This window comes from Rhincodon typus, chromosome 4, assembly GCF_021869965.1.
Source record: "Rhincodon typus isolate 14 chromosome 4, sRhiTyp1.1, whole genome shotgun sequence".
NCBI classification, from domain to species: Eukaryota; Metazoa; Chordata; class Chondrichthyes; order Orectolobiformes; family Rhincodontidae; genus Rhincodon; species Rhincodon typus.
Window position 1 is genome coordinate 91,072,536 of NC_063335.1, and position 21,230 is coordinate 91,093,765.

General features: G+C 41.9%; 1 protein-coding gene across 1 annotated transcript in view; it reads left to right on the forward strand.

The window, feature by feature from the left end:
• wnt9a (wingless-type MMTV integration site family, member 9A) overlaps positions 1 to 21,230 on the forward strand; it is a 73,047-nt gene that overhangs the window by 31,067 nt on the left and 20,750 nt on the right. The window contains exon 3 of the mRNA XM_048596421.1: positions 8,679 to 8,944. Within this exon, the coding sequence (XP_048452378.1) occupies positions 8,679 to 8,944 (266 nt within the window). The remainder of the gene's footprint in view (positions 1 to 8,678; positions 8,945 to 21,230) is intronic.

Consider the following 21,230-nt stretch of genomic DNA (forward strand, 5'->3'; position numbering starts at 1 on the left):
GCAAATTTACTAACCCATCCTTCTACGCCCTCATCCAGGTCATTTATAAAAATGACAAACAGCAGTGGCCCCAAACCATCTCCTTTCTTGCTACGTAGGCTGGTCACTCACTTATTGATCTACTGATATCAGAAGGTAGTGCATCTCGTTGAAAAAAGTTATCTATTTGTCACTTGACTGTCCTTTCCTTTCAGTGATGTGGCTAAAGCAACCAGTTGCTCACCTTATGGTATCCATCAAGGCAAAAAAATGTGCAGCTTGCTACTGGAAACAATCTTTCTCAGGAGGTTGTGTTTTTTCCCCTGATCAATATTGTGGGTAAACTGGAGGGATGATCTCTGTTCCAATTCTAAATGTGGCATGAGCTCAATTGAGTGTGCAGTAAATAAACATGAGCCATGGCACCAAGCTGCATTCTAATTCAGTTCGAAACTGAGCCGTCTTGCTCAGAATCCAGGGTAGATGATGTAGGAAATTAAATATCACACTGGTGGAGTAATGGATATTTTTCTTGGATTTGATGTTGAGTCACATTTCTGGAACCAGGAAAGATTTTAGCGGCAGTTGAAGTAAGTTGTGCTGCATTTGCACTCCTTTATAGGATAAGGATGCTAGTTGATGGTGTACCATACCAGTGTATTAGCTGACAAAAGGAAATGTTTGTCATTGCTAATGCTGATCCCACCTAGCGCAGGCTGTGTGCTATGTAACCCATATGCTTCTTTCTATCCTTGCTTACCATGATCTGCCTGTACTGCTTGTAAACAGCTTTTCAATGGTACACATGACAGTCAATCAATGAATGTACAGTGCAAAACTAGAACAAAGGAATCAAGTGGGGAAGATAAATGAGAAATGGAAGTAAAATACACAGATTACCTAGGGGAGAGGAAAAGACATATGTGGAAATGATAAAAGGTCAAAGGGAGAGGGAGCCAACAGATGAGACAGAGGTAAAAATACCTATAGGTAAGAAAAACACCAGGTCTGAGAAAGGAGCATGGAAATAAATGGAGAAAGAGGGAAAAGGCACAAGTGAAATAGAGGGAACAGACCCAAAAGGGAACTATTACTTACATACACAATATCAATGTAGGAAAAGGTTACAGAAACATGAGAAAATTGTCTGTCACCTGGAACTAGAGCTTGGAAGTGTCTCTTGAGAGTATGGAACATAAGGGAGAAGAAATAAAATACACAATGAGAAGGCGAAAGACTTGGTGAGTAAAGCAGCAGGATGAAAGGGAATAAGAGAACAGCAAGAAATGCAGGCCCATTATAAAGTCACTGGGATTTGCACTGCTCAGGTATTTAGGGTACCCGTGCCTAATCAAGCTGACTGACTGTACATGATAACATGAGATCCGCTCACTAACATTTTTATGTTGGAGCCATAGGGATTTTGTGGCTGAATCACTGGCCAATGACTCCCTGCAGCTGCCTGTAAGTGTTTCACTTAAAATGGGAACAAAAATTAATACAAAGACCCAATGCAAAAATTGGCTATATTAAGACATGGGGCAACAGAGCCAATAATGAAGGATGGTTGCTGTTAACTAAAAGCTTCACCCTCTGAAGTTTAAATAGCATTGGATTTCATTGTCTACAAAATTACACAAGGAGTCCGGTAACACTTTATAAAAGTATCTAATTCTGAAAGAAGTTGGGATCTTGATGAGCACAATTCGATACAGGATGGAACTATGTTACTTACTGCATTTACCAGCACTTGTCATCTGGTGACTAGAGGTGGCCTCTGGTCACTATATGATTATCCTTAAACCTGTAAGCATTCTCTGAATGTCTGACTGTGTACCCTGCCCTGAGAAAAGCAAAACTGAAGTGATAATCACTAAAGGAGGCCCATATAGTGAGGGGAATGACAATGGCAAACGTAACAACTTGGATGGATAAAATGTACTGTCAACATGACTAGACAATGTCTGTGCTACTGAACTTTAACCTGAAGAACTCAGTTCAACAAGGCAGTCTGGACATTTTGTATTAGTTTTAAAATTTCTGGCAATAAATGTTGTCCATAGAAATGGGCCTGTTTATAATTTCTGTAAAAATCCAACTGGTTCACTAATGTACTTTAGCCCTTCCTAAGTCTGGACTATGTGACTCCAGTACCCTAACAATGTATTGATTGTTAACTGCACTCTGAAGTGGCCTATCAAGCCATTCAGTTGAATTTAAACTATTGCACTGCAGGACTTTCAAAAAGATGGCTTACCATCACCTTAGCCAACCTGCGAAGGACAATAAGTGCTGGCTCTACACCAGATTACAAGAAATGAAAGAAACTAAGATCAAAGCGAGGGGGTTGGAATTTTTCATGTTGGGTGGCTCAGTGGTTAGCACTGCTGCTTCAGTGCCAGGGATCCAGGTTCGGTTCAACCCTCCAGCAACTGTCTGTGGAGTCTGCACGTTCTCCGTGTCTGTTCGTTTCCTCCGGGTGCTCTGTTTCCCCTCAGTCCAAAGATGTACAGGTTAGGTGGATTGGCCATGGGGAATGCAGGGTTACAGGGATAGGGTGGAGATGGGGGGCAGATTTAGGTGGGATGCTGCTTGAGGGTTTGTGTCGACTTGATGGGCTCAGACCTGCCTCTACACTGGAGAGTCTATGCTGACAATTGTAGTGGAAAGCTCACTGTGACTTGAGTGCTCAAGCTCACTTTTGGCAAGATCAATTGGACTTCGAAAGAAAGCCACCCACTGGGTGAAAAGACACAATGAGAGACAGATAGCAATTACATATATCAGAAAAGGGCAGTCTGAGGGAGGGGTGAAAAGCCAAATGAAGCCTTCCAGACAGGAATTGACAGGCAAATGTGTATCAGGCAGCCTTGGTACTTGAACCCACAGTCAAGAGGCTAAAGAGCAGACCTCAATTGTTTCAGTGGAAGAAACAATGATTAGATTTAAACTTTTGATATTTTTAAATGAGAAATTAATATAGCATTTTTGTCCAAGAGGACAAGTACATTTGACTGTAATTATTTTTTCCATTTTCAATTGCCTTGCCAGCAAAAAAGGTTATGAGTTTATTACAGGACATCTGGCATGCAGCATGCTGATTTATGAGCCTGGGTATGACTGCTGCAAGCTGTTCACTTCAGAAACTCCATATATGCAATATCATCTAATTAAAAATTAAATTGCACACTTTGCTTTCTCTTATAAAACATGTGCAAAGAATAAAAGAATCTCTCACCACAACTGCTGACTTGTCCAATATCAAATATTAAACTGACTAATAGTCATGATGTTGCCCACTTGTACAAGTTGTCAGAATCTGGCTCCAGCATTATGGCAGATGCATTAAGCTGTGCATTTTCAATTGGGCAAATACATCCAGTGAAAAAATGAGGGCTATGTTGATTGTTCAAACAATAAGATTGCTAACCATGATGATTGTACTTTTTGAAATTTGGGCACAAGTGTATTGTGAATGAGAAATGAGCACAAAGAAGTGGAATAGTGTCCTGTTACACTTTATGTAAGCATTGAGGGCTTAGGTAGCTACAGTACAGGTTAGCTAGAGTTTCAAAAAAAAAAATCCCTTCACACTGTTCTATTAAACACTGGCTAAAAATTTAGCACTCTCCATTTTGGAGTACCTCACCCACAGTGTGGTAGCAAACCATTTTCAAAAGAGGCTTGAGGAGGACCGGATTTTTGGCCTTGATCCTCGTTGTTATTGTCGAATATATTCGGCAGGATTCCAGTGGTCTGAGCTAATGTTCAGGTGGATGGTTGGGTGTATATTTGTTAGGGGAGGGGAAAGGAATGGTTGGCCTTCTGTGTGCAATCATTGTGGGGCCAGGAGATCATTAAGGAACACTACAGTAATCCAGAGAATAGGGCTGGGTCTTGGAATGTGACTGGACTGGGGTGTTTTATCAGGTCTGGTCCCAAGATGGGGAAAGTCTAGGTGAGTAGGATTTGGAATGAATTTAAACATCCCCTGATTGTGGATAGAAGTGACTAAGATCCATTCTTTTGCTTTTCTTTTCTGTATAGCTTAGCATTAGTTTCCCTAGAGGTCATCAACCCTAGTAATTTCTGGTCAGAAGCAGGCTTAAAGTCTCTTCTTTGCACATGAGTATAGACTTTTGACTTGGGCAAATGCACCTGTTTGTTCGGCCTTTACCAAAGCAGCCAGAATTTCTGTTCACATGCCCATTGGATACAAAATGGCATCTTGCAGCACTGGGAACATGGTTTGGTGCCAGATTTCCAGTCTCTTCCCTACCTTTAAGGCTTCCTTACAAGGATCTGCTAGTGACAAGGTCACAGATTCAGAAAGCTCGAGGAAATTGTGCTCTTGAGCTCATTGTTTCCTTCTATGTTTCATGTTACTCCTTTTTTACTTGCAGCAATTTTTGCAGATTGTCGAAAAATATTTAGAAGAAACTAAAGGAGGGAGATCACATGTATCTGAGCACCACTTTCTTAGAAAAGGGTTGTAAAAGGCTGAATCAAGGTGTCTCAATGTGTCTGTCCTTCAATCCCACCATTTCATCATTGTAACAGTACAATTTGCCACACAGCTATATCTTGGTGCTTCATTTTAATACGATTGCAACTTAGTAGAATTCTGGTAATGATTTAGTAATTTTCTACCATGGACTTGTGCCCAACAGCAAGTAGTATACAAACTGTCCAAGATCCTTGATAAATCAGCAATAAGGAGTAGAGACAGGGGAAAAGGAAAACTTTCAATCCATCAGTTCTGGCTGTATTAAAACTAAATTTCAGAGTTGAAAATGTTGTAACCAATTAGCCCATTCATTTAACCACCTCCATCCATATCTGTCTGTTCAATGTTACCATGGTATGAGAGCTTGCTTTGCATATGTAGATTCCTTGTTGTGTAATTAGGATGGTTTTTCTCTTCTGATTTGCATATAGCTGTCTGCACAGAGGGAGCTACCAGAAAGGAACTTATTGGAACAGAATGGCCACTACTAGCTGCCCTCTTACCTTGGGGATCTGTGAAGTGTCATAGGTCACAGCACACAAGGACATTCAGCTCATCAACTGCTGACAACTTTTGCAAGTGTGGTTTAGTTAGGCCAGGGAGGGAGACTTTTCCCTATGGTTCTGCAAATGTTTTCCCTTCAGGGGTTTAACCAGTTTCCTTTTCAAAGGCATGATTTTAATTTGTCCTTACGACACTCTTAGGCAGCGTCCTCCAGACCCCTAACCGTATACTAACCACAATTTGACCAGAAACCTTCAAACAGTATCTTACCTCATTCTAAGTACTGAATTTCATTAACTTGATTCCTCATAGGCTCCTTAACCCATAGCCTTTATAGCCCTGCACTTACCTTCCAGTTTGTCCATGACCTTACCACCTCCTTTTAATTTATTTATTGTCACATCTATTTATTACAATATGTGCAACACTTTTCACTCATGTCATCGCTCTCCAGCATCATCTTAAAACACAGAAATAAACCAGACCCGGTGTAAAGGTAGAAAAATAAAGAAATAAAGTTAAAAGTACAACATTGTAGTCCTTAAGGGCTTAGCCATAGGCCTGGATCTGGGCTCATCCACATCCACACTGAGGATGACATCAGCTTGAAGCAGTTGGCCAGCCTTGAGTCTCTTTCACCCACTGCTGCAGAACTGTTACCGTTCTTTGGCACCATCTTGCATCTTAGATTTAACCCAAGTGGAAAATGTTAACTCGATAGTTAATCAGGTGGCCTTTGTGCTCACTTTACTATTGGTCTGTTGAGCCTGGTTGACTTTTTTCACTTTTCTGAATCAGGCTAATGTAAGTACTATGAGAGAGGATGGGGTGAGTTTGGAATTTGTTGGTTAGGTTAATGTCACTGCCATACAGCATAGACTCCATCCATACAGCCAGATGGGAGTATGGGGTTGGGGGAAAATAATGTGGAGAGCTGCGTGCCGACAGTTCCCAATGTAGCCGTCCTGCTGGGGGATGTTTCCCAGTGGTGGGACTAGACCTGAATTGGTGATCCATTGAATGGAAGTGGGCAGGCAATTTTAAAACCAAAAAGACACTTGAAGAAAATTTTGGCTAGGCCGCCAATACATCGTCAGTGGTGAAGAATCCCTACATACCGAATGGGAGGATATCTATTCAGTGTCTCTGTCCAAGGAGATTGGAGCTGGAAGCCAACACTACCCCCCCCCCCCCCCCACCCCTGCCAAACAACGAAGCATATCATGGATGCTTATGAATGTTCCCATCCCCAACCGGCAACCAATAAAATACCTATCCTACAATCCATTAGATTGGCCAAGGCATTAAATGTAAACTCTTTGCCCTCCTCAATTTCCCTGCCCCTAGCCAAGCAACCCTAGAATCCAAGGCTGTGCCTATGCCAGGAGGAATCATCTGTGGCTCAATGGGAGTGCTGTTGGCTCTTGATTTCTGGAAGCTCCAAAATCCATTCCTGGGTCCTAAGGGTATCAAATTTTATTTCTTTCAACATTACAATGTAAGATCTGATGTTGAGATATCAGCTGTAGAGTATTATTTGGGAATTAATGATCTTCCCTGCTGTCTACCGTAAAACACCTGCCACTGAGACCAAAGATATTTGTTGCCAGATGGAAGTTAATTATTCCCTTTTATGGAAGGAGCTGCAACAGAAATATACAACTGCACAGTTGGATTTGAACATCGGTCCCTGTTTATTTGGAGCGTATTATAGGAATTAATGGATAAAAAGTCATCCGGTTCCTTCTAGTTCACTGCTAACGGTCTGGTATTGACATGATAATGGAACTGTTGACTAATCTTAGCAATCAATCTCTAAATTACTCTAAAACAGACCCAGACGTGGCATGAGGGAAACCTTTGTGGGTGCTATAGGTTCAAAGTCACTTGTTTCTTATCAATGCTCTACTGATCACATGTTATGCAGTAAATTACTCAATGTATTGCAAAATGTTGTTTTCTGAAGGAACAACATCAACTCAATTGTTTACTTGATTTTCTGATGGCCATTTAGTAGTTGCTGCAGTGCAGACCGAATTTGCACATTGAGACTTTGAAGTCAGGGAAGTTGAAGATTCCGATGGGCAATTCCCCTACACCTGGAGCCCTCAAAGTATGCATTTTAAATTGGAATTCCGAGGGTTCCACTGCAATTAAGTGAATAGTTACTGAGAAAAAGTTTGACAATTAAGTACCAAGTCTAACTTCTGGATGACTGTTACGCTGACCACACACCGCCTCCCCTAACCCCCCACACCCACCCCCCCCGCCTCCCCCGTCAAACAAAAACTTACTACACCCCCTCACAATTACATAAAGCCCAGACTCATTACACTCTCTCTGTCCCAACACCCCATACCCAAAACCTCCATACTCCCTTGCTTGACACAACACCACCTAGCATCCCATCCCTACCACAACTGCTGAGCAACCTATTCCCCAACCTACCCTGAACACTTAATCATTTGTCAGGTGCCCTAACCACTTGACACTCTAACCTCGCACACACTTGGCGTTTCACAGGAGCTATAAATGCAGCTGTTTATGCTGCTGGATATTTAAATCGCCGGAATGCTGCAACTACAGCAGTGCAAAATGGGATGTCATTTGCCTTCCCTTCACTCCGCCGCCGCCGCCCCCCCCCGCCAGCCCAACAACAATCCCTTTGTACAAGGATACAGTTCAATTGGTGGGACAATCTGTGTTTTTGCAAAATGTGTAATTGGAATCTCCTGCCAAAAATGTGGAGCTTATTTTTGGCACAGCAATAAAGGAGCAGAGTAGCAATCTGACTGCCCCACTCCTTAAATCTGGCCCATAGTTCCTACCCAGGAGTTGATATTGAGATACACCTGAGGTGGACGATAACAGAAGAAAGTGGATTGTCAACATTAAAAGGACTGTGTTGCCACCCCAACTTTAGAAAAGGCTGTCAGATGGTGGCCAACCTGTGCCCTGTGGGATTCCACCACCAGCATTTTTCATTGGGTAAAGCCTGTGTCTGGTTCTGTTCAGCATCTTCCCTGAGAGCAGAGCGGAGACCTATAGCATTATACATGTGGGAATCTGCGACAGTTAACAACTTTAATGTACAAAGCAGCCCATATCATCACATGGGCTGCATTAACTTATGCTGCCTTCATTGTCAACCTCAGGATATTAGAATTCCTCTGGCAGTATAGCTGCTATTGTGGTGTAGAATATTTAGTTGTCAGTTCCTGCCCGACAGTCTCTCAAAAAGCAACCAGGTAATCTGTTTTGGTGATGTTGGTTAATGGATAAGAAAGTTAGTTTTCCTTTGGCACAGACTCAATAGTCTGAATGGGCCTTTTTTAACTGTAAGCCTCTACGACCCTAAGAATTGGCCAAAACATTGGGTAAACTCCCCTTTGTTAAAATATTCCCACGGAATCCTTTACATCAAGGTACCTGAAAGTTAACACTTCCATCAGCGCAGCACTTGTTCTGTGATGTACTGGATTGTCAGCCTTGTTCCTCATGCTTTGAAATCGAGACTTGCAACACAATTTGAAACCAGACTCTTCGCCTCAGTCTTCCTTTCTGCCTTTAAATCTCTGGCCTTTAAACCCTATGACTGAACCAAAAATTCTGGATGACCAGCAAATATCTATCATTGCTTTAAAACCTCGACCAACATTTCATGAATTCATTGATTTTTGTTTCTCAGGTTTTAAAGAAACTGCCTTCCTATATGCCATCTCTTCTGCTGGATTGACCCATGCCCTTGCCAAGGCTTGCAGCGCTGGACGAATGGAGCGATGTACCTGTGATGAAGCTCCTGACTTGGAAAACCGGGAAGCTTGGCAGTGGGGAGGCTGTGGAGACAATCTCAAGTACAGCAACAAGTTTGTCAAAGAGTTTATGGGGCAAAAGAAATCCAACAAAGATTTACGAGCTCGCGTAGATCTGCACAACACCAACGTTGGTGTCAAGGTGAGTGATCATCAGTGACCAAGTTGATTTTACTTTTTGAAGGGTAATTGAATCAGTATTGTTTTGAAAGCAACACCATTAGTGTGCAATTTGTATCAGTTTGTAGTCTTCTTGCCTCTGAGTCACACTTGACTCCAGGGCTTGAGCACATCAGCCAGGCTAATATTTCATGCTTAAGGAAACAAATGATCCTGTTCCTGTTCCTATATTCCTTGACACATTTTCTAAGAATTTTTGTCTGCACATACAATGAAATAAGATAATTCCAGGGCTCCATCTGAAGCCAAAAAAGAACTGCTCCATGAAGGTGCACTTTCCAAGACTTGTTTAAGTATTTCTGATGTCTGTAGTATATACATGGTGAATGATGACCTTGTACAGGCAGCCTACTTCTGACAACACCTCACAGCCATAGGGTGCAAAAGAATGCCTATCCTAGCACTTCAAGGCTTTAAAATGAAACATCCCAACACAATTCACTGGGAATTTGTGAAGTGGGAAGTACTCCTCACCAGTCTAGCTGTAGCCAAATCAACTAAAGTTTCAGCTGTTCAAAAAGAACAACCACAACCAGCTTCTTATGGATGGGAAGTAAATGCCAGCCTTGCTAACGTCGGCCACATCTCAAACAACAATAATTGCTAAAATGAGTTACTTTAGAAACACATGAAAATAAATAAATGCTAGCAGCAACATTCCGCAAACAGTAATCAGGCAAATTTTGAAGAATCCATTTGCCCTTTGTTTGAGGGAGGAACATTGGCTGAGACATTAGTAGAACGTTCTTCTTTGGTGTCAAGCGATTTTAAGATCTATCTAATGCCTCACGCCGCACTTGAAAATGTTTAAAGCTTATCACTGCAACACTGAAGTGCCTGCCTGGTTCTGATTTGTGATTTGAATTGAAAATATTTTCACTCTGGAGGGAAGCCTTCTCCCAATTGACCCCCTTCCTACTTGTTTCTGATTTGATAATTATGACCCAATTCAGTCCAATTAAAGGGCACAATTGCCATAGCAGGACTTTTTTTTTATTGTGTCACACTCTAATGTGCCAGAGGAATTAGAAACTCTTGTTAACCATTACCTGAAGGGTGGTAAGTTACACACAGCTGTTTAGCAGTGATTTTGTGCGTAAGCAATGGGACTCTTTGTCCTTGAGTTGAGTTGCACCATCACATCAGACTGGGGGGAAAAAAATAAACTGCCAAATCCTTTCTAGGAAGGCTTTCTTAAAGCTAACTCCATCTTTAATCAGTGGGTGCATGGCCATTCCTGGATTTCGATATCACCGTCGGACTCTGCAACATGCAGCTGACTTTAATAAAACCCAAGAGTTGCCAAGCTATTTGCCTTTGTAGTAGAGAGAACCTAATACAGCTTTTAAGTTTGTTTTTGATGCTAATGTGGGGCTTGTAAAGAGACCAATCTAATGTAGAAATACATTCAGTTAGGCAGGGGGTGAAAAAAAGAGGGAATGCTCCCAGTTTGGGAACAAACTACTTGAAAGAATTCATACTAATGTTGTAGGTTCTTTTATTACAGCCCCAGCCTTCAGACATGCAGTTTCCATTCCATTCCACTTCATTCCTGTGTATTATGTAGACCACCTGTCTAAATTTCTGCAGCTTCTTGTGCTAGAAATCGTATAGTTCAATTTCACTCCTTCTTCCTCCCCTTTGTACCCAGGTCAGCAGTACTGACAGCAACAGATCAGATAGTGATACAGGACATGGTGGGGTCATGTGGTGGTGGTGACGAATTTGTGCAAAGGGTGGGTTTTCTCCCACTAATGTCTTCATGAAGAAGCTGAAGAGCTGTGGAAACACTAGGCCTACACAAAGGAAAATTCCTGGTCTAAACTAGTTTGCACTGTCCCATCATATCCTACTTTTTAAAAAAAAAGTCTCACCCAAACTATCCAATTGTATGCCCACCTCCCATGTTAACACAGTATGAAGCTGTGATTGTTGTTGCAGCCTAATGCATGAAATCTTTGTTCCAAGGTGGATCCAACCTTCCAAGCGTCAACATTGTATAGTCAGTGAAAGACATGTGGTTTAGACACTGTAGAGGATTGCTTGACAGCTGCCTAAAACATGCCTTGCCCCTACCTACCTCACTACTTATAAATACCACTAAGGGCCACAATGCTGTGGTGATAGGCCACCTGCAAAGATCTGCCCTCTTGTGTCAACAGCTCAATAGTAACAAGCAGCAAAGCAATTTCTTGCCATTGTCTCATCCAGCACATACAATGGGTACAGCACCTTTCATCCTACACCAATTTGGGTACAATCCAGCTTCTAACCCACCCCTCCTACTCTCAAGACTGAAACTAATTGAAAGATGCACCAATATGGATTACTACCAACCCACTAGACAGCTAATGGTGTGAATTGTAATCTGACACATAAAGGTTGATTAGCAAACAACTCCATTATTTGCAAAATCCTGCAACTACCAGGAGGTAAGAGGGAATATAGATGGCTGATGATCAGTGTTTCATCGAACAATTCCTGTTCCAATTTACATGTGTCATAGCACACTCCAGTGTGTAAATGGTGTGTATATATTTGAAAACCATGTCAACTACTCAATTGGGTTTCTTGGGTTGGGAGTTGGGCTTTTACATTCACCTGTTGCTTTTCCAGTTCCCTGTTGTGACAGAGCTTAAATGGTCTCTGGTCATGCCTGTTAAAATCCATTTGTCTTTGTGGCTTTGACAGTGACAGACCTGGTTAAACACAGTTGTCTTGGCAGCAGAATGAAAAGCTAGCAATATCAATAAAGGTGATTTATAAAATTAGCATATTATTTTAAAAACCCAACTGCCCCTTAACGTTTTAGGAAAGAAAAGCTGCCTCCTTGCCCTGTCCGGTTTACATCTAACTCCAGACCCAGCAGAATGTGATTTACTCAACTGCTTTCTGACATGAAATTGCAAGCCACTCAGATGACCAAAATCGCTGCTAAACTAATAATTTAACTGGGCAGACAACCTGACATCAAACTAGGCACCGGATACACAGCCTCATCAGACCTGTCAATCCCGAAATCTGGGGTGTCCAGCCAAAATTTGATAAACTGTTCATTTAGATTCTATTTTATTTAATCCAACTCCAACCTATGCATGTCACAAATGTTCCTGACTCCTCCTCCATCTGTAGAAATGTCCTGTCAGGAGGTATACAGCCAAGAGGGCATTGCCCTGGGAGTTCTCTATTACTGTGGGCCCAATGAAGCCTCATGACATTGGGGCAAACATGGACAAGGAGACTCCCCCCTCATTGACATCCACCACCCTGCTTCAATGAAAGAGTACATGTGGAACATCCTTTGGAAAAAGCACCATGGACGACAAGGGGAAAGTGTGCAATGTGTGAGGGCTTTCGGTTTTCATCATTACCATTATCAAACCATTTGACTTGGCCTTGAAAGACACGTCAGATTGGGTGAGAGAACCAATGTGGGGAGTGGGGGCCGGGTGGTGGATGTAATGTAGAAAACTCTCCATCCTTTTCTTGTTGGTCAGTGTACTGTCAATTGGTAGCTTGAGTCCTTATTTACCATCTGGATCCAAACTATCCTTTTGACTGAATGTAACATCAGAGGTCAGTGAGAACTGGGGTAAAGTCACCACTGACTGAAGGAAGATGGGTGTGGTTGCAGACACAATGGGCTGAATAGTCGTCTTCTGTGCCATAACACTTCTGTGATTTGTTGGAGTCAGTCATCTCTCTCTCTCTCTCTCCCAGGATATCTCTTCAGGAAAACCTCAGTGTCCTAGGTCCAATTTTTTTCAGATATTTCATCAATGATCTTGTCTCCAACACCCGATCTGAATTGGGGATGGTTGACTGTGTGCATTGTTCATTTGAAACTCCTCTGATAATGAAGCAGTCTTACCTGCATGAAAACCTGGAAAACTTTCAGACTTGGGCTGATACTTGACAAGTAACAACAGAATCTAAACACCTTTCCATCACACTGGCATTACTGAATTGCTTGTCATCAATATCTTGGTCATCACCATTAATCAAAAATGTGACTGAATCAGTCACATCATTGAGGCTACAAGAGTGTGTCAGAGGCTAGGAATTCTGCAGCACACAGGTCACTTCCTGACTCCTCAGCTTTTCCATTATCTACAAAGCACACTTCAGGACTGTGACACATTCTCCACTCTCTCCAAGACAAAACCACTTTTTGCCACCCAAGCTAACCCCTGAATAATTTACACCCTCCATCACTGGTGCTGTGGTGCGAACCAGCCACAAGATGAATTGCAGCCACTTGCCAAGGCTCTCTTCAACAGCACCTCTCAAACACAACATCTCTATGCCTAGAAGGACAAGGGCAGCAGCTGCATTGGCACAGTTCCCCAACATTTCTCACGCAACATGCTGATTTGGAAATATTTCACTGTTCCTTCTTTGCTGCTGTGTCAAAATCCTGGAACTCCATCCATAACAGCACGGAGTATGCTTTCACCACACAACCTGCAGGAAGTCCATTCACCATCCCCTTCGAGTTCAATTCAGGTTGCACAATAAATTCTAGCCTTGCTAGGGAAATTCACATCCTAGACATTAGTTTAAAAATACTGAGCATGCTACATGGTGTAACAATCATGTCCTTATTACACAGAATATCATAGATTATCCTGAGCAATACCCAGGAGATCCAGTGTGGAGGTGAGTCAGGGCAGGTAGATCGTGGGTGAAAGTAACCCATAGGACCAATGGACTGAATGGCCTATTCTCTTTACTGGGACATTCTTTGATCTCTGATACCTTTTTTTTAATGGGCAACAGTTCTAAAGCTGCTTTTTGGCTATTTTTCAAGAAGACTGGTTCTGATCTGTAGCTTTCTGTTATTCAAGAAATTTGTCTTGTGATGTTTACATTTTTTTTTAAATTTTTTTCCTTGAATTCCTTTCACATTTTAAAGAGCACATCTGATTCTAATAAAAGGTCAGACATGTAATTGTTTTCTTTTTATTATGTGCTGATAAATGGTAATGTATTCCAGAAATCTTCCTATGGACCTCAGGAAGGGAGATGGAGAGGGTGGAGCAGATAATGCCCTTTGGAAAGGGAGGCAGCCCATTTTGAGTCTGCTCCACCAATTTATTTAGCTGTGCCAGCTCTCTCTCTTTGAACCTAAGTAATTCTTAAATATTTCAGTTGATGACTGAGTTTAATCTCACTCCAGGACTTTAATCTGTAATCTAAGACATTACTTCAGTGCAGTAATGAAGTGCTGCAGTGTCAGAGGTGCCATCCTCTGGCTTTGTATCTCCCTGTTTGAGGGATGGGAGGTTTCCCCACTCCATAGTAAAATTCACCCTTTTGTTTGCTCATGCTGCTTGGGAAGATGTCAAAGTTTCAAAAAATTGCAAACAAAGCAGGAAATCTGCTTGGTCGCTTGGTCTATTGGTCAAAGGAAATAAGGTTGTTTCCTTGTTTAGTACCTACTCTGCATTGCTGTGAACACTGTTCTGCTTCACTCACCAATGTAGGCTCATAGTCTCTTCGGAGCTGCAGTTGTTTAACTGCTACATTTGCTGAAGTACAGGTACAATTGGCCCAGAGGAAATTCTCAATCTAGTCACTGCATACCAGTTGTGAAGCTTTTTAAGTGTGATAATGTGATTATATAAATCCCAATTCTTTCTTTTATGTAAAGGCTGTTTTGCCTAGAGGCATTTTTAACCAGCTCAGTTTTAACTGTCAGATTATGAATTGACAAGTTCAGGAGAGAGCCTGTGACCTTTATGCATGAGAAACAGCATGGGTAGACTTTGAACTTTTTTGAGCATAAAACTCAAAATACAGATTGTCCACTTCTTACAAAATCTTTCACCACAGAAGTAACATTTGGTAGCTTCTTTAACTGGTGTTTGATCCACCACACTTTTTTTAACGCCAAATTTAAACTCTACTGCATAACCTCTGGAATGAGCAAATGCTATTGACTTCACTGAGCCTTGGTCCAATAGATTATAAACCATAAGATGTAGGAGCGAAACTAGGCCATTCAGTCCATCATCTCTGCTTTGTCATTCAGTCATGGCTGATATGTTTCTCAACCCTATTGTCCTGCATTCTCCCCATAATCCTTGATTTCCCCCTTACCAATCAGAAACCTATCTCTGTCTGTCTGAAATATACTCAATGACTTGGCCTCTCCAGATCTCTGTGGCAATTAGTCCCACAGATTTGTCACCCTCTGGCTGAAGATATTCCTCCTTGTCTAAGTTCAAAAGAGTCATCCCTTCACTGAGTCTGTGCGCTTGGTTCCTACTAGTAGAGACCTCTTCTCCACATCCATTTTACCCAGACCTTTCTTTATTCTATACATCTCTATCAGATCCCCCCCTCAACCTTAACTCCAAGAACAGACCTTGACACCTGAACAGATCCTCATATGACAGGCCCTTCACCCTGGGATCATTCTTGTAAACCTTCTTTGGACCCACTCCAAAGCCAGCACATCCTTTTCTTAGATATGAGACCCAAAACTGTTCAATATTCCAAATGTGGTCTGACCGGCATGTTATACAACCTCAGCAGGACATCTCTGCTTTTGTATCTAGCCCTCTTGAATTGAATGGCAACATTGCATTTGCCTTACTAATTGCCAACTGAGCCTGCACATTCTTCTTGAGAGAATCCTGAACTAGGACTCCCAAGTCCATTTGCACTTCAGACTTCTGAAGCCATTCCCTGTTTAGAAAATAGTCTATGCCTCCATCCTACATACCAAAGTATATAACCTAATACTTTCCCACATTGTATTACATCTGCTATTACTTTGTCCACTTGCCTAACATGCCCAAGTCCTTCTGCTGCCTTCCTGCTTCCTCCACACTACTTGCCCCTCCAACTACCTTTGTGTCATCTGTAAACATGACGACAATGCCCTTCGTTCCTTCGTCCAGATCGTTAATGCATCATGTGAATAGTTGTGGTTCCAACACTGACTGCTGTGGAATTCCACTAGTCACCGTCTGCCATTTGAAAAGGACCCTTTATCCCTACTGTCTGCCTTGTGCCAGTCAGCCAATCCTCTAGCTGTGTCAGTACTTGCCCCTAACACCAGGGTTCTTATCTTATCTGTGCGGCACCGTATCATAGACCTTCCGGAAATCACATGCACTGGCTCTCCTTTCATCTACCTTGCTCATTACGTCCTCAAAGAATTCTAATAGATTTGTCAGGTGTGACTGCCCCTTGACGAGGCCATGCTGACTCTGCCCTATTTCCTAGTATTCCGCAATTTTATCCTTAATAATGGACTCCAATATCACCAATGGCCAAAGTCAGGGTAACTGGCCTATCGTTTCCTGTCTTCTGCCTCCCTCCCTCCTTAAATAAGGGTGTTACATTAGCATTTTTCCAGTCCTCTGGGACCCTCCCTGACTCTAGTGAAAGATTGCCACTAATGCCTCAACAATCTCCTCAGATTATTCCCTTCAGAACTCTGAGGTGTAGTCCATCTATTTGGTTGATTTATCCACCTTCAGACCTTTCAGCATCCCCAGCACTTTCTCCTTAGAGAAGGCCAATAGCCCTGTCCCCTGACTCTTGAAGTTCTGATCTGCTATAGGCATTTTCCACCATGAAGACTGGTGCAAAGTACTTATTCAGTTCCTCTGCCATTTCTTTGATCCCTAATTAATACTTCTCCACCCTCATTTTTCAGCAGTCCAAAGTTCTCCCTTGCTTTTTTTAGATATCTTAAACTCTTGCAATCTTCTTTCGTAGTATTGGCTAGCATACTCTTATTTCACTTGTTTTTCCCCCATTGTAGTTATCCTCTGGTTTTTAAATGCTTCCCAATCCTTTGGCTTTTTCTTTTGCTTTTGTGCTGTCCCTGACTTTTGTGGTCAGCCATGGTTACCATGAGGCCCAGAATCCACAATATTTTGCCCTTGGCTTGTTGCACAATCCTTCATTTTGCCTTTCTTCCCTTAGTATGTTTTCCCTACTATGGGATTAATTTCTTCTGCACCTCCCGAATTACCCTCCAACTCCTGCCAGTGCTGCTCCAGTGTCTTCCCTGCTAGGCACCCCTTCCAATCAACTCTGACCAGCTCCTGCCTCGTGTCTTTGTAGTTACCTTTTAATCAATTGTAATACTATTGCATCTGATTCCAGTGTCTCCCTATCAAACTGCAGGGTGAATTCAATCATATCATTGGTCATTGCCACCTAGAAATTCCTTCACCCTAAGCTCCCCAGTCAAGTCTGCCTCATTACACTACACTACACTACACATCACCAAATCCAGAACTATCTGTTCCCTAGTGGACTCTACTATAAAATCGTAGAATCTCTACAGTGTGGAAACAGGCACTTCGGCCCAACAAGTCCCTATTGACCCTCGGAGCATCCCACCCAGACCCATTTTCCCCATAACCCACCTAATCTGCACATCCCTGAATGCTACAGGCAATTTAGCATGGCCAATCCACCTAGCGTGCACATCTTTGGACTGTGGGAGGAAACCGGAGTACCCGGAGGAAACCCACACGGACACTGGGAGAATGTGCAAACTCCACATGGTCTCCTGAAGGTGGAATTGAGCCCAAGTCCCTGGTGCTGTGAGGCAGCAGGGCTAACCACTGAGCCACCATGCTGCCCTGATGCTCAAAAAAAAATTGTAGACATTACACAAACTCCTTTTCTTGATCAGCTACCAACCTGATTTTTCCCAGTCCACTTGCACATTGAAGCCCCCTATGATAAATGTAATGGTGCCTTTCTTGTATGCCTGTTTTATCTCCTGATTTATTTTCTGTTCCACATGTTGACCACTGCACTGAGACCTGTCTGCAATTCTCACCAGGATTTTTTTCTTTGCTGATCAGACTTCCTTCCCACACAACCTGGTAATCCCCCACTTTAAGAAATGATAAGACAATTTCCCAAAGTAGTTTTTGACCATTTTTGGGTTGAGATAGCAATCATTTTTTTATTTAGTCTATGATCTTTTGCTACAGTTCCAAAGAAGGATCATTATTGAATTTGGAACATTAACTCTGTTTCTTCATGAATGCTACCAGACCACTTGAATTTCTCCAGCACTCTGTTTGTGTCTGAGGCCCAGAATCCACAATATTTTGCCCTTCATTTGTCTTTGAGTTTCAGTTGGATTTGAACCCTAAGAACTCTATCTGAATGGATAATATACTAAGATTTCAGTTCTGAACCAGTGTGGAAACATTGAGTGAACATCTGAAATTCAGCTATATATCTTAAATTCTTAATGTTCTCATTCTATAAAGCTTGCCTTCTATAAAGGAGCTTTCTATCTCTTGTCCAAGGATCTTCATGCAGCCCAATTTTAATATGGATTTCATGGAATCTCATTTTCCAGTTAGTATAGGCCCTCAGAACATTTATCTTCAGACTTGGGCTCTGAAACTGAGTCTGGGGAGGTGATCTCTGTTATGTTCAGGTAAGTTGGGGATAGAGATGTGTTTCAGATACAGAATGAAAGGTTTATATCTGCCACTAAGGAGCGTTATGATGCTAATACAAGATTTTTATCTGTCGAAGGGTTTCAAATCCTTCTCCACAGGTATGATCTACTGTTAATGGACAAATATTGTCCTCCACCTCTCTTTAAAGTTTGCCATACCATACTCCATCAAAAGAAATAACTCCCATAAAAATGTCTTTTGAGTCCTCAAGATGTCTTGAGATCTTCACTGCCAATCAAAATATTCAAAATATAGTCATTGTTAGGAGCAAAGAAAAAGGATTAGGCCAGTTGGCTTGTTAAGCCAATACCATCAAGGCTGATTGTCTGTTACAAACCCCATTCTACAGCTCTGCAAACCACTGGTAATCAGAAATCTATCAATCTGTACCTTTTTTAAACATACAGAAAGACTGAAATTCCATAGCCCTCAGAGTTAGAGAATGCTGAAGGTTCACAGGCCTCCCGAGTATTAGAAATCAGCAGCTAATAGCACACAGCAAGGTGTCGTAACATTGGGGAGATAAATGATTTGTTTTCTATGGTGTTTGTTGTGGGAGAGATGTTGGATAGGGCAATAGATGGTGATTCTACAAACCAGACTCCATTCTGATTGGGCTCTAGACTGGAGAAACTGGGCAATGGTGGTATTGTAGAGTCTGAATTACTTCCTCTGCTTCAACTGAGGTGCTGTCAGGTGTACACTGAAACTCATTGGTGGCCTTTATGACCTTGGATGCTGAAGGACAAAGGTGTGAAAGGAAATGTATTAACTTAGCCTCTGGTGCGCACACATTTCTCTGGATGATGTATTCTGGGGAAAGGCTGGAGAGTGAAACAGTTCCCACTTTGCTTCATCAAGAATCTGCTAACTGAATTGCAGTGCTTTTAAATGTGATTGTTAACAATCAGACACTTTACTGTTTCTCATTTTAAAAAAAAAAAGTATTCTGCACCCCTTCCCATCAGTGGTGTGTTCATATTCAGTAACTCAGTGTGGGGTAATTCATGGACTTATTTTTTGGGAATTTTGGACCTAAGCCCATGTCCCATGTCCCACCTCCCTGTATATCAGCCAAGTCCATTTTCTTCCTTCCTCTCCCAAGGCACTGGCCCATGCTGATATTATTAACTCATTCAGTAGCCTTTCTTCATGTGGGAACACACAGACACTGAAGGTTAACAGGCTATTTGCTAGTGTAAGGCATCACAGCCAGTCCAAAGCTTTGTGTCTACACCTACTGGCTGGTGCTCTGGATAGTAATCAGAAAGCGCAAGCCAGGCTGAGTTTGTTTTTGCATTCTCTAGTCTGGGATACTGAAGCCATTTATAGGAGCCTCCCTGTGCTCTTCAGCATAGGCTTGGAATCAAGTCCCTCATCTTCCAGTTCTGACACTTTCCTACATGGTTTTCTATCTCCAAACAATCCTAATCCTTGCCATCATAATTTTTACCCAGGTTGCCTCCTCACTCATGATAGCCTCAATTTTACAATTTGTAAACCTGTGTGCAGATTCCACCCACCATCTCTTCCCTTATTATCCCTATGACGTCCTCTATCCCGACAAGACTTCAAGAGTTCTGCGTTCTTCCTTTTCTGCATTCCCAATTTTTTTTTTTATTCCAACATTGGCAGCTGTGTCTTCAGCCAGCTAGGCTGTAAGTTCTGGAATTCGTAACCCAAAATATCTAACTTGTTTCTCCTCTTTTTAAGATTCACTTTTAAAATTTGATCTTCTTGGTCAAGCTTCCCTTCGTTTAAGTGGGGAAGTGATGGCCGAGTAGTATTATCACTGGACTGTTAAGCCAGAGACCCAAGAAACGTTCTGGGGCCCTAGGTTTGAATCTCACCAAAGCAGATGGTGGAATTTAAATTCCACTAAATTCTGGAATTAAGAGTGATGATGATGATCATGAAACCATTGTCGATTGTTAGAAAAATCCATCTAGTTCACTAATGTGGTTTTTTAAGGAGCGACACTGCCTTCCCTACCTGGACTGGATTACATGTGACTCCAGACTCTCAGAAATGTGGTTGACTCTTAATGGCCTCTGAGTAATTAAGGATGGCCATAAATGCTGGCCCAGACGGTACTCCCTCATTCCAAGGATGAAGATTTTTTTTTTTTTAAAAATTACTGGATTCATTTATATTTCTGAACCTATCCAAAGGGGCATTATTACACTTAAAGGCACTATATTTGTTTGTTTAAATTTACCAAGTACCAAATTTTAGAGTCGTCAGATGGTCCACCATCATTTTACTGTAGAGATGTCTCCCTTTATAGGTGGGTATAATGTTCTTACTCGCTCAACTAGGACATTGACACATGGTGTCCTTAAATGCAACAAGATATGTTTTTTTTTCTTGAAATACGACCATTATTGATAAAACTTTCATTGTTTCTCGAGATCCCTATGGCCACTAATCAAATAAAATTATTAGTCTCTGTTTTGAATTCCTTCTTCTCTTCAAATGATGTACAGGAAATTCACACTATCACAGAGTGGAGCTACTGCATTGGGCAGTTAGCACTATTGCATGACTTTGTTGAGAATATATGGGTAGAATCTTTGAATGATATGGGTTAGGGTGAGAGTCTTTGGAAAGTTAGGTGAGATAGCCAGGGAGGCCCTCCCTGACATTAGAACCAAAAAGTCACATTTTCCAACCAAATTGCAAAAGTTGAGATGTGTTTCTTATAAATGGGCAGCAAGCGGCCCTTTTAGTAGGGATTATCATTTATTATTACCCTTGTTTTAACTGAATCTTACCTCTTTAAAACGTGGGCTC